General features: G+C 52.7%; 1 protein-coding gene across 1 annotated transcript; it reads right to left on the bottom strand.

The window, feature by feature from the left end:
- Positions 1-6: 6 nt before the first annotated feature.
- Positions 7-13,635, bottom strand: Tnfrsf1a (TNF receptor superfamily member 1A). Its single transcript, XM_021637028.2, has 10 exons — positions 13,285-13,635; positions 6,118-6,271; positions 5,619-5,747; positions 5,238-5,387; positions 4,924-5,002; positions 2,009-2,082; positions 1,748-1,861; positions 1,452-1,480; positions 961-1,273; positions 7-855 (listed from the first exon to the last, which is right to left on the bottom strand). The coding sequence occupies exons 1-10, from the start codon at positions 13,321-13,323 to the stop codon at positions 548-550; spliced, it is 1,389 nt and encodes a 462-aa protein (XP_021492703.1). The 5' UTR covers positions 13,324-13,635; the 3' UTR covers positions 7-547.

Raw genomic sequence — 13,635 nt, 5'->3', positions numbered from 1 at the left:
CAGAGGTCATTTTTAGAATTTTAGTGTATTTACAAGAGCTCACGGGCCCCAGGTGGAGACCGCACTGTTCTGTGCTTGCCCCTACCTAGACAGTTCAGCTGTTCATCCAGGCAGGGAGCAAAAGGAGGCTGAGTTTCCATTAGTGTGATATAATTGATACAAGGATTGCTTATCTACTGTGAAAAAAGGCCCAGGAACCAACTGGGAAGGCCATGCGAAGCCTTGCTTGGGCCCTGTGCCTCCCAAGTGGGCATGAGATATAGCGTCCCTTTCTACAATCACCTATTTTGGTTTCTGGCACCCTCAGCCGGCAGATGGCAGGCACATCTCGCTGCCACGCACAAGTGGCCGCTCTGGGGGCTGCCCTCGGCAGTTGAGAAAAGCTACTGTACAACCGAGGGGGTAGCACCAAGGACGTGGCTGCCAGCTGGAGCCTGCTCCTTTGAGGGTCCCGCCTCCTTTTCACCCAAAGAGGAGGTCCGCGGGGAAGCAGGGCTCCCAGCAAGGGCTGTCCTTCAAGTCCCTCCCCTGAGGCGGGTGTGTGGCCTCATCGCAGGGGGCGGGGCGCGGACGAGGAGGCGGGGCTTCCCAGCTTTTCCAGGATGTTCTCCAGGCAGCCCGGCAGGTCCATGTGGCAAAGCACGCGTCCCACTTCGTCCAGCGTGGCCTCGTGGCGCGGCCTGCGTTGTCGCCAGGTTTCCAGCATGCTGTAGTGAGCCTCGCGCAGGCAGCGCACGTTCTGCAGCTCCAGCCTCTCGATCTCGTGCTCGCTCAGCCCCAGGAGCCGCATAAACTCCCTCCAGCGGGTCGGAGGCACGCCGTCCACCACCGCGTACAGTGTAGCAGGGTCTGCAACTGGGGACAAGGACCGTGAGCCTCCAGCGGCAGCCCTGCCTTCGCGCCCTCCACCCTGCCGGATCCCCTCCAGGAGTAATGCCCCAGCCAGGAGCCCGAACTCACTGTCAGGATGACGCGGGTGGACGGAGTCTTCCCATTTCGGAACAGGGGTGGGGACCGGAACCGGGGTGGTGGATGTGGATGCATAGAGGAGAGGGTCAGCAACCTGGGTTGGGACCACCTCCCTTATAGGTGTCATGACCGTGGTGTAGTTGGGCCAGTTACTAGGGCTGAAGGTGGGACTGGGGGTACTGGAGATAGGACCGAAGCCTGGGGTGGGGCTGCCGGCCAGAACGGAGTTGATGCCAGGGGTGGGGCTCAAGGCTGAGGTAGGGGCTGGAGTTAGGGGCTTAGTAACAATTCCTTCAACCTCCACCTGAAAGAGGGAAAGCAAAGCATTAGTAGGGGAAGAAAAAGAGCTCCTTCAGGTTCTTTACTCTTTATGGGGGTGGGGATAGAGGAACTAAGGGAGCCCACCACCCCCTTTTCAAGCAATCTGGGTGTCAGGGGTGGGAAAGGAACAGTCGGGGAAATCGGGGTAGTTTTCCTCTTACCTCTTTGACAGGAGCTGAATTCCCACAAACTGAGAAAAAAGAAACAAAGCATCATGAATTTCACTTCCCTCTCAGCCCTGGCCTTGGGGACTTGCGGTGTCATGCCTCAGGGTCTCTGTGGCCCCAGGGGACAAGAGAAGTACTGATACAATATGGCTTCCCTCCCACCACCCAGGGCCACTCTATGCCCAGTCCGTAGCCATGAACAAAGGGACCACTCCTCATCTCCATCCTGCTCACCCCATCCCCTCCCACATCTCCACCAACACCCTCTATCCCCGAAAGGCCACACTCACTGATGGAGTAGACATTGGGCTTCCACCGGCGATATCGGCATATTAGGTTGATGAAGATAAAGAATGAAAGGCAAAGTCCAAGGAAGATAACCAGAGGCAACAGCACTGCGGTACCTGCAGACAGAAGAGAGGGTGATCAGTGTGAGGCAGCGGTAGAGACTGAGGGCTGGGGAAGGTGGAGAGCGAGGGAGGGGAGTGTGGAGGGAGGCTAGGGAGTCACAGCCAGCTGGCGAGCGTGGGCACCAGGCCATGCCGCCTCACCTGAGTCCTGGGGGTTTGTGACATTTGCAGACAGAGGTAGGCACAACTTCATACACTCTTCATTTTTCTTGCAACTGAAAGAAGAGACGACATTGGTGAATCCTGACATCCTGAAGTTCTTTGCAACTGTTTTTTGGTTTGTTTGTTTTTTTGTTTTTGTTTTTGTTTATGCCATCTCTTCATATAATGGAATTTAACCCTCCTTGAGAACGGCTGCAGAAGAATGGAAACAGTCCACCATACAACCATTTTATTTCACAGGTTGAGGAAGGGATCCTGGAAAGGCTGTTGACAGCCAGGAGTGGAACCATAGGCCTGTAACCTCAGCATTTGGGAGGTAGTGGCAAGAGGATAAGTTCAAGGTCACCCTTGGCTACACAGCAAGGTCAGGGGTCAGCCTGGGTGACAAGAGACCGTGTCAAGAAAGAGGGTAGAGGGGAAAGGAAGGGGAAAGGGAGGGAAAGGGCAAGACTCTAATGCTGATAAGTTTAAACTAGTCACCAGACTGCTCAAGACTATCTATAACTCCAGTTCTGGGGATCTGATGCCCTCTTCTGGCCTCTGAGGGTACCAGGCATGCACACGGTACAAACATATACATGCTGGCAAAACACTCATACACATGAGATAAAAATAATTTTTTAAAAGTATTTTTTAAATGTCAGGTATGGTGGCACATCCCAGAACTCAAGAGGCTAAGGCAGGCAGATTTCTATGAGTTCAAGGCCAAACTTGTCTACACAGTGAGTCCCAGGCCAGCCAAGGGTACACAGTGAAACCCTGAGTAAATAATAAAATAAAATAAAATAAAATAAAATAAAATAAAATAAAATAAAATAAAATAAAATTTGTGGTAGCAAATGCCTTTAATCCCAGCACTCAGGAAGCAGAGGAAAGCAAACTGCTGTGAGTTCCGAGGCCAGCCTGGTCTACAAAGTGAGTCCAGGACAGTCAAAGCTACACAGAGAAACTCTGTCTGGAAAAACAAAAACAATTAAAAATAAATAAATAAAATGGTTATGGGGCTGAGGTTATTAGGGCTCCATGAATATCATGCAAAGAGCCTGGATTTCACAATCAATATTTTAAAAATAAAACTTAAAGGCATTTATGGTCAGAGTGAAAGTTCCATTCCAGTCCTTGACTAGTAACAGGACACAAACAAGCCATTTCACTTTTATGGCCCAGTGTGCCATGAAGCTCATGCTACCTCTGACTTCTTGGGTCAAGTCCTTAGTCCTGACATGGTGTGTGCTTGGTAGATGGCAGCCCTCGGCGGACTGAGTTTATCACTGTGTTTGATGGTGGGCTTGTGGCACTGAAAGGCCTATGGTTTGGATCTGAAACGTCCTGCCGGGATCCATGTGTTGAAGGCTAGATGCCCGGCGTTCTGGGACATGCGGCCTAGAAAGAGTTAAATCCCTGAGGGCTTGCCTTTGACCTCACTCCACATCCTTCCTCTCCACCTCTCGGCTGCTGTGACGTGAGCAACTCTGCTTCGGCTGTGTGCTCCCATCACGATGCTATGGCTCGGCCATGCAGGCTCAAGAGCAACAGAGCCAAACACCGTGAGCTGAACCAAACCATGAGGCAAAACAAGCCCTTCTTAAAAAGTACACATGTATTTACTATGTGTACAATGTTCTCTCTGCATGTTCCCAGATCTCATTATAAACGGTTGGGAGCCACCATGTGGCTGCTGGGAACTGAACTCAGGACCTCTGGAAGAGCAGCCAGTGCTCTTAACCTCTGAGCCCAAACAAGCTCTTCTTTGTTTTAAGGTGAAGCCACAGACCCAGAAAGATGGCTAATGCAAGAAGCAGAGAGGCTTTTCCTTGGGTGGCACCATTGTTTACAGCACTTGACTTTGGAGTTCACGCAGGCATGAGAGGTTGCCTATCACAGGGGCAGCCCAGGACCCCTCACTGAGAGCTGTCACAGGGCAGAGGGGATGAGAAAACTACACTCGGGGGATAGGGGGTCGGGCAGAAGAATGCAAGTTCTCAGCAGATCTGCAAACAGGGAAAGGCTTTTTTTTCCCCTCTGCCTCACAGATATCAGGGTGAAAAAACATGGGATTAGGTACACAAGCCCTTTTGAGATAAAACTGAATGGAAAAACAAAAAAACAAACAAAACAAACAAACAAACCAAAACAGAAAGTCAACAGCTTTGGTTCGCACGCTTTTTTCTGTTTCAGGGTTTCAGGATCCTGGGTATCCAACCTGTAGTCTTGACTGCTAGGCCAGTGTTCTCCCACTGAACCACACTTCCACCCCCACTCTCCTTGCCCTAAAGGTTAAGACACATAAGGCACAGAGATGTAATAAGGCACAGAGCCAGGAAATGGGTAAGCTGGGATTTCACCCCAGGTCAGTTCAACTCTTCAGAGTCTCAGTTACTTCTCTGGAAGCAATTGTGTAAGAGCATATAGAGCCCCAGCAGTGAGGAGGGCTGTCTAAGGAGGCTGGGAAGGAGTCACCATGACCGAGTGGCATGGGCATCAAACCTGAGATGCCAACGACAGTAAGACACACCAGAGCATGCAGCACAGAACAGCGCTGTTAGCGCCGCCTAACTGCCCAGCACTGCAGAGGCCCTGCACGCTACGGCACATGTGTGGAGGGAGGTTCGAGGATGTCCTTGTGGAACCGCTATGTTCTCCTTTCAACTTTACCTGGATTCCAGAGACTGAACTCAGGCGGCCAGGCTTTTGCTGCAAGCGCTTAACTCCCTAAGCCACCTTGCCTGTCCCCGGAGGTACTGGAGATAGAGAAAGGACTGTCTGATGCCTTGTTGTCAGAGTCTTCTTCTCATCCAGCTGTAGGATAGCTTCCCTTAATCCCGCTAGGGGCCTCTCGGCCGCAGCTGCTCATTCACCCCAGGTCCCCAACCCGTCTGTCCGCAGATACTCACTGGCTGCAGGAGACGCACTCATTTCCTCTTAGGAAGAATCCCGCGTGGCAGTCGCACACGGTGTCCTGATTCTCCTTACCTGGGAGAAGACAGTAAGACTAAGAGAGCATGCCTGCTGCCCGAGGGCCAGAGCGAGGAAGAAGGGCAGGACACAGGCAGCCTCCAGGAGCTCATACCCACAGACCAGAGAACAAGGAGCAGAGAAGATGCTACCTCCTGGGGACAGGAGGGGGACAGGAGTGGAAACCTTCCACCTGAGAGGCAGGACACTCCTGAGGAGGGGAGGGGCCCCGGATTGGATAAGTGATGCTCACAGGGGATAGTCACAGTGCCGTTGAAGCAGGGGCTGCAGTTCCTGCACCGGAAGAGCTTTTCACCCAAGTAGTCCCGGTACTGGTTCTCCTTACAGCCACACACAGTGTCCCTGTCCGCTCTGCAGGGAGAAATCTCCACCTGGGACATTTCTGAAGAGGAAAGGGAACGGCACATGAGTCTCGCATCCCTTCTCCCACACAAACCTCTTCGTAACATAAACGCACAGGCCCAGACTTGCATGACCATACGTGTTCCCATCACCCCCACGAGCAGACTGAAATCCCGACCCCTTGCAAACATCCACGTCCACACACGGGCGTGCTCACACACCTTCTCAGACCCTGCACCTCCCACACCCCTTGCCCACTCCCAAGGCTTGCCTTCCCGACATGTCTTGCAGCTGAGGCACTGTCTGAGGTGGTTCTGGGAAGCCGTAAAAGTGCCTTTATCACAATCCTTGCACACTGTTTCCCGCCCTGGGCTTGGACAGTCACTCACCAAGTAGGTTCCTGTGAAATGGGCCAGGATTAGGCTGCAGTAGAGAGCTGAAGGACAAAACCCAAGTCCAAGGGGAACAGGAAAGTAAAGGGGACTCCCAGGGGCCTGGAGAGATGGCTCAGAGGGTAAGAGCACTGGCTGTTCTTCCAAAGGTCTTGAGTTCAATTCCCAGCAACCACGTGGTGGCTCATTAGCCATTTTTAATGCGGTCTGGTGCCCTCTTCTGGTGTGTACGCATACATGTAGGCAGTATGGTGTAAACAATAAAAATAAATACTCTTCTTTTAAAAAGGGGCAGGACTCCCAGGAACCAAGGTTCGGGACCATCAAAAATAAGCAAAAGAAGCCTCAAGGGGACTCTCCGCGCCCACTCTTTCTTACCTTTGTGGCACTTGGTACAGCAGACGGAATTATTCAGAGGGTGGGCATACTTTCCCTGGGGACACGAACTATCCCTCTTCTCCCGGTCCCCAAGGGAAGGGACCAGTCCAGTGACCCCCAAGGGGTGGATCCCCACCAACAGGGCCAGGAGCACCTGGGGGAAGAACCAGAAAGAGGAAACGCTGTCAGGGGTGAGGCGTTAGAGGCAGCAGCATTTCGAATCCTTCCTGAGCCTCAGAATGAGGCCACTGCGGAACTCGGGGTCTTACACGGAACCACTGAGACGGCCCCTGCCCTGTGAGGAAACATCTTTAGGCAGAAGTAGCAGGCTGCTTCAGTTATAGCCAGTTCCTCCAACTGATGGTCCTACAGCGCGGTAGGCATCTCTATGCCTGGGTGCAGGATTCACGGTGTGCCCGTCTGTGGACACTTCCGAGGAGAGCCGTTAGGACCTGCAAAGCTTTGGTTCCCTTACACTAATAAAAAGTGCTATGGGTGGGGGTGGGGATCGAGCTACAGGGAGGGCGGCCATGAAGATGGAAAGTGCCTGCTGTGCAATCATGATGAGAAGCTGAGATCACTCCCCACCAGCCACATAAAAAGCCCAGCACGGCAGCATGGGCTTGGAATCCCAGTAATGGAGAGGAGACAGGCAGCTAGATCCCCGAAGCTCTCTAGCCAGCCTAGCCTAGCTGAACCAGTGAGAGCCCTGGTCCCAGAGAATGATCCTGTGTCAGAACATGAGGCGAATGGTATCTGAGGGGAACACCTGAGGTTGACCTCTGACCTCCATGCACACTGACACACCCATGGGTACCTATACACAAAAATCTGATGGGGACACAAGTGGACGACGATCCTGCAAGCGCCATTCCTGGGAGTGGGCAGAAGGAAAAGAAAGGACTCTGTGATTCGTGATAACCTGTTCACAAACACGTGTGCGTCGAGGGACGGGGGGAGCTGGGGATGAAACCACGGACCTCACACATGCCCTGCGCCACACACCCGGTCAAGTATTCTAAATATTTATTTCAAGCCTTGCTCGGCAACCCTACCCTCGCATCCATGCCTTCCACAGCTGCACCGACGCTACACCGCTGGCTGACAAGGACAAAGGGGGAGGGGAGGCAGCTGACAAGGCTTAGGCCTGAGCAGAGAGACGAGTGGATCACGCACTAGAGCCAGCCAGGGGTTGGTGACCTGCCTCGAGATGACCAGCAAATCAGGAACTGAGGATGTACCAGGAGTCCCAAAGCCCTGGGCCAAGCAGCACATTCTACAAGGCTGGTTTTATAACCTTGGCGACACTCGCTCGGAGCAGCTAAATCAGCTAAGTGGTTTTCCTGGGTGTAAACAGGTGTGGAGAAAGCTTCAGTTTAGACCTTGCTCTTTGATCTCTCCCAGTTTTGGGTTTCCCTCAAGCCTTCATTCTTTCACCCCCGCCCCACCCCCTGCTATGAACCACTACATGTCAATAGAAAGGATGTCATCATGGCACATTACAGATGCAGAAGTAGCAAACCAAACAGGTCACGGTCCGGAGCTGCCTAGACGCACAGCTGCCTGCAGCCTCCGCAGCTCTCTTAGAAGGAGATTGCACCCCAAGTGAGCTACTGTGGCAACAGCAGCTGCACGGGTCAGGAAGCCTCCGTCATAGAGCTGAGAAGCCACACGCAGAAGAACAGCAGCAATCTCTCAGGCAGGGGTGCAGCCCCTATACACACGCGCGCACACACACACTCACAGACAGACAGAGCACAGAAGGCTTCCAGGGTGACAGGAAGGGTTAGTTATGATAAGAACTTCCCAATCACGAAAGCATAGTTCCTTTCCCCGAAGAAGAAATGCTTGGAGCACCTAAGGTCAATGGTCCCTTCCAACCCCATCAGAGAACTTGAAGCAAAGCCAACAGACGGAGGCAGGAAGCCTCAGGAAGAGGTAGAGGTGGGCTCTGAGCCAAGTACAGCCTTGGAGGGAGGATCTCAGCCGGTGACAGAGCCTCCAGAGAAGGATCGAGGACTCTCTGGGCACGTGTTCCTCCCTTTCCAGAACTCTGGGGGTTAAGCCAAATCCGGGAAAGGGAAATCTTTTCCCAGCAGCTCCGCCCTGCCCCAGTGACTAAGGCCAGGGAGGGAGGGCATGTAAGACAGTGGACAGGGAACTGCAGCTTCCCCAGCTCTTCAAGGACTGTGTGAGTCAGCAGAAAGAAAAGGCCAGCCAGCAAATGGAACCCCATCTGTTCTCTCCATAGTGAGCAGGCTCTCCCCCCCCCCAGTCAGGGCCCTTTATCCTTTCCCCTTAAAAGAGCCAGGCAATGGACCCCTGTCCCACTGGGCCCACAGATTTCGGGGAAATGCCTCCCTCTTCCATTCCATCCCAAAGGGAAGTCTTCCTGACCCTTGGCTTCCCCACCAGGTCAGCAGACTCCTCCCAGAGGACCAGCCCCCTCTCTTCCCCGACATCCTTCCTTCCGTTTTAGACTGGGACTAGCCCGGATACCTCCTCAAAGTTAAACAACAATCTTCAGCTGATAAACCCTATCCCAGGATCCCTGCTCCCTGGCTCCCTGGGCTTCCCCGACAGCCCCCTGACACTCCCCAGTTCCAGCAAGAATCAAGCCCAGGCTGCCCTCCCAGCCTAGTTCACAATATTCCCACAGCCCGCCTGCTTCTGGCCAGTTGCATTAGGTTTGGGGGGCTCCCAAGACAATCCTTAAGAAACAGGGCCAGCTCTGAGGCTTTCAAGCTATTCCCCCAAGCCTCGTGGCCACAGAGCAAAATCCACAGCCCTCTTAAGGTCAGAAGAGATGGAGGGCATTAATCCCAGAGGCAGAAGCAGGCAGATCACTGAGTTCGAGGCCAGCCTGGTCTATAAAGAGAGTTCTAGGACAGTTAGGGCTCCACAGGGAAACCCTGTCAAAAACAAAACAAAACAAAATCCACAAACAAAGAGATGGAGAGGGACACAGACCAGCACTATATCTCACATGCCCCAAGGGTATCTGGGAGCCTCAGAGTCTGTCAGTAGGTACCATGTGCAGGCACCCACTAGCTCTACCAGCAATTGCATTATGAGGCAAATGACAGCACAGGGAAGCCAGGTCCAGGGTCCTGGCCCAAACCTGAATGCCTTTGCCTGGAGCAGAGGAGGGACAGGAAGCTGGGGGGTGCCTGAAGAGAGATGGTTGAGGAGGAGGCAAGGCATCTAACTACCTCTCAGCTTCCGCCTGGGGAGGCCTTAAGGTGTGACTTCCTGTGCTGGGGCTGCCGAATAGGGCAGAGAAGCCAAGATGGACCCTGTGGTCAAACCTTGACCCAACCACCTTTTGGGGACCCACTCACCAGGCCCGTCCCCCGCACTGATGTGTTCATTATGTAAAAATGTGTTTGTTCCACTTAATGTCAAGACCTCCGGGGCAAAGAGCTCATCGGTGTGGCCTCCACTGAGAACTCCGCCACAATCCGACCTTCCACCCACAAAGCCCCCCGACGATGACTCACGGTTCCCCACTCAAGCTCCTTGGATACCCACCCAGTCACCTGTTGGTGCTGAATAACACGAACTGCCCATATCCCCTCTGGGCTCTTATCAGAAGCTAGTTATTTCAAATGAGTAGATATGATCTCCCCAGACAGACCACAAACGCTTCTGAGCTAAGAGATCAGAGCATGCCTTGGTCACCCAGAGCCAGGATTGCAGAACTGAAGGAATGGACTGATTTGATGGAGCCAGATCGAACCAGTGACACTTTCAAGGATGTAGGGAAGTAGCAGCCCCCACCACTACCAACCCCCCTCCCCCGCCACAGAGCCACACTTGGCTATGGGAGACATTCAAAACTGCTACGACAGTTCTGCCCTGTGTTATCCATACCTGAGTCTGGCCAAGGAGCCAGTGCAGCTGGAATCAGCTAGAAGACAAGGCTGAGAACTGCTACCCCGTCAGTTCAAGCACACCTCCACACGGCCAGTCACCGACCTGCCTGACCTGCCCCCCCAAGTGAGCTCACCAGTCTCCTCACCTAGATGCCACACCACCAACTTCTTGCTACCAAAGCTGCAAACTCTGCCAAGGTCCTCAGAGACATGTCAGTCCTTCTCTTGGAATCTCTCCACCCTGCCTCGTGTCCTCTGGTTGCCCCACACCTGGACTATTATTATTGCAATGATCTTCTGCCTTTCTGCTCCACAGCGGGGTCTCAGGGCCTCACTACGTTGCTCAGGCTGACGTCAACTTTCTGGCTCAAGTGATGTGCCTACCTCAAATGTCTGCTGGGGCTGAAGCTACCTACATTTTTTTTCTTATCTGCATTCAAGCTTCAACTTGTATCACTGGGTGTGAATCTCCCTCTGCACCTCCGGGGTCTGGCTTCAAACATCATTTCCATGGATAAAATTCTTCCATGAGCACACATGTCAGAGATAACTCACTGTTATTTGGAACATAGTCTGGGCAGAATGGATGCTTGGACAATAGCAAAAGAAAGAAGGAAGGAGGGAAGGTAGGAATGAAGGGAAGAAAAGAAAGAAGGAAGGGAGAATAAAAGGCCTCCACCTGGGTCCTTATGCACGATTCTTTTCTCTCTCTCTCTTTCTCTCTCTTTGGTATTTTTAAAGACATGATCTTATGTAGTCCAGGCTGGACTCAAGTTCTCTATGTAGCTAAAACTGGACTGAGCTCTTGCCTCCATTTCCCAAGTTCTAGGATAACAGGCATGCACTATCATGACTGGCTCAAGATTCTTTTTCACACACCCCAGAGTGCCCGTTCTCTCTTTGCCACATTCCTCAACACTGCCATTCCACTCCCAGCTGAGGAGTTCAGCTCCTGTAACCACCACCTTCAATACAAAATCCCATCTCTCCATTTCTCCAACCCAGGCTCCCAACTCCTCTGCCCTCCCTCCTTCCTAGCTTTGAATGCCAGAAACTCCTCTTTTCTATGTGCCCCCCTTCATTCCTCTCTGATCACTCTCTTGTTCCTTAATTGATTAAGCCATTAGTCAAGGGTCAAGGTCTCCTTTCCAGGTCCTGCACGGGCGCTAGAGATGCCAAGATGGGTGGGGCATAGCTCACACTGTTCTGTGTTATCTTTGGCTCACTAGCCAAACACACTGTGAGCCTTTGAGTCTATGCAGGCAAGCTCAGCCCAGCAGACAGGCAAAGGCCATTAAGCAAGAAGACAGTTGGCCTATGGCCCAAACCCCTCCCCCAGTTCTGCCTCCAGGACAGTGCGCCACAAAGCCTTGGCATGCCTTTTCCGCCAGGGTGTTCTAAAGCCATTTTGACTCCTATATTTAAACTAGGAATAGCAAAGTCTGGTTGGCCTTGCCACATACATCGCTCCTTCATGACCCCAGCACCTCCTCCTCACTCATACACCTCCTAGGAACTACGCTCTGTACTGACAAAGCCGTGGACAGCTCTATGTAGACTTCACCAGCCTTCTGTGTCCCCTGTCTTCTGGTTGTCCTTCTGTTCATAGTACCCCATCTCCACCTGGACCTCCACAACCGGATCAAGATCTCTCCTCTGCCTATCCAGGCCATTTTCCTCAATCAAACACTGGCAGCCATTGAGTAATGACTACTAATGCTCTTAGAGATTAGAAAAGCGAAGCTTAAGCAGTCATTGCTCCTTGCTATTTGTTGCATACTATTCCCCTTCAAGACTATCAACTTGACCTCAGGATTTCATTCTCTAATCCTAGCACCTGAAGTAGGGCCTAGCACAGAGCAGGAGATTAATAAATGGAATAAAAACACATGCATATATTCAATCTTAAAATAACAACTATGAGATAGTGATAGTTATAGACATTTTGGAAATAAACAAAGGCACAAGGGTGTCATATCACATGCCCAAGTTCATGTGGGTAAGAGTGCCAGGCTGAGCCCTAAATACAGATAATCGACTCCAAAAGAGAAAAGAATTAAGTGGATGGGGGAGCTGGAGGATGGTCGCAGAGCCAGAAGCGGAAGTCTTGACGGGGTTCGTGAAATGAGACTGGGAGTCAGGAGAGGGAGAATGAAAAGCATCCAGACAGCCAGACAGCATGGTGGCACATGCCTGTAATCCCAGCACAGGCAGGCAGATGAGTCCAGGATAGCCAAGGCTACACAGAGAGACCCTGTCTCAAACAAACACACACACACACACACACACACACACACACACACACACAGACCCAAGACCAGACAGACTGGAGTAGTACAGGGTTCTGGAAACACCGGTTTAGAACGAGAACTAGAGGACGAGGGAAGGGAACAGGCAGAAAGGAGCCCTAGAAGGAAACTATGGACATTGACAGGAAAAGAAGAGTGGGAGAGAGAAAGGGCATGGAGAAAGACGCAGGTCTCAGGGATAATGGTGGGCCAGGACTCAGAGACACTTCCCAGATTGTAAAGCCCAGGCAGACAGCCAGGGAAGCTCTGAGGGATCGTCACAGAATGATGATAGGCACATAGACAGAAACAAGGAAACACGAGGACAAGGCCAAAGCCAGAGAAAAGTACATTTTCCAGTGACGAAAACAAACCGCTACCAACTTCCCCAATTTTACCTCTGGAATTAGAAAACACTGAGATTGACTTTTAGGTCTGTGGGGAGAGGGCTAGAGGAGACTCTGCCTAGGTAAAAGAGGTGCTAGCTGCCAAGAAAGGATAGGCCATTGGAGGCCTCCTGTCTGGAAGCAGACAGGGCAAAAGCTCTCTCAGGGAGAAGTCAGGGACGGAAGGGCTGCCAAGCTTTAGCCATTTCTGGTTCACTCCCAAGCACGCTATCCCAAACTTTTCCCACCAACTGATCTCCTTCTTCGACTCAGTCTTCCAACAGCCTGACCCATGCTGTTCAACTTATGCCAGAGAAACGAGGCTCCTCTGTCCAATTCCACCGGCCGGCAGCTGGCCTCCCCACAGCCCAGCACAGTCTAGGACCGGCCACCTTAGCTGTCAGGCCCCGGGCTTGGCAGCTTGGCCTGCGGTAAATCTCCCACTCAGATTTCTCCCTTCCTCATCTCAAGGCAACCCCAGGTAAGCCACAGCAAGCCTCGGGGCAAACTGAGGCAGAGAAGCTCCCTGCTTCTACCTCCCCCCTAGCACAAGCCCACTTCGCGCCAGCCCACTCCTTGACAGCGGCCCATCCTTCCCTCCTGTGTCCCCCATCTCACCAGTGACAGCAGCAGGCCAGGCACGGTGGGGAGACCCATGTCCGGCCGGCAGTGGCCTCTCACTCCCCCATTGGGGCTGGAGACGGGGCAGCAACTGGCAGCGCTGGTGAGCCGGTGAATGAAGTAAGACGGGCGGACCAGGTGGCCCGGGCGACGGCAGCCTGGGCCTCAGGTTAGAGAAGCCGAAAGTCAGAGGTAGACAGAGATCCGGGTACGGGTCCTCCAGGACCTCGAACCCAGAAGGCCCGACCAGGAGCCAGAGTTCGGGAAACTTGTAGAAAATTAAAACTGAGAGGGGAGAGGAGGTAGGAGGGGAAGGGAGAGTGGCGGGGGTGGTGTTGCAAGAGCGGG

This window comes from Meriones unguiculatus, chromosome 5 (genome assembly GCF_030254825.1).
Source record: "Meriones unguiculatus strain TT.TT164.6M chromosome 5, Bangor_MerUng_6.1, whole genome shotgun sequence".
Classification (NCBI taxonomy): Eukaryota; Metazoa; Chordata; class Mammalia; order Rodentia; family Muridae; genus Meriones; species Meriones unguiculatus.
The sequence above is the reverse complement of the archived record's forward strand: the minus strand, read 5'-3'. Positions and strand labels throughout refer to the sequence as shown.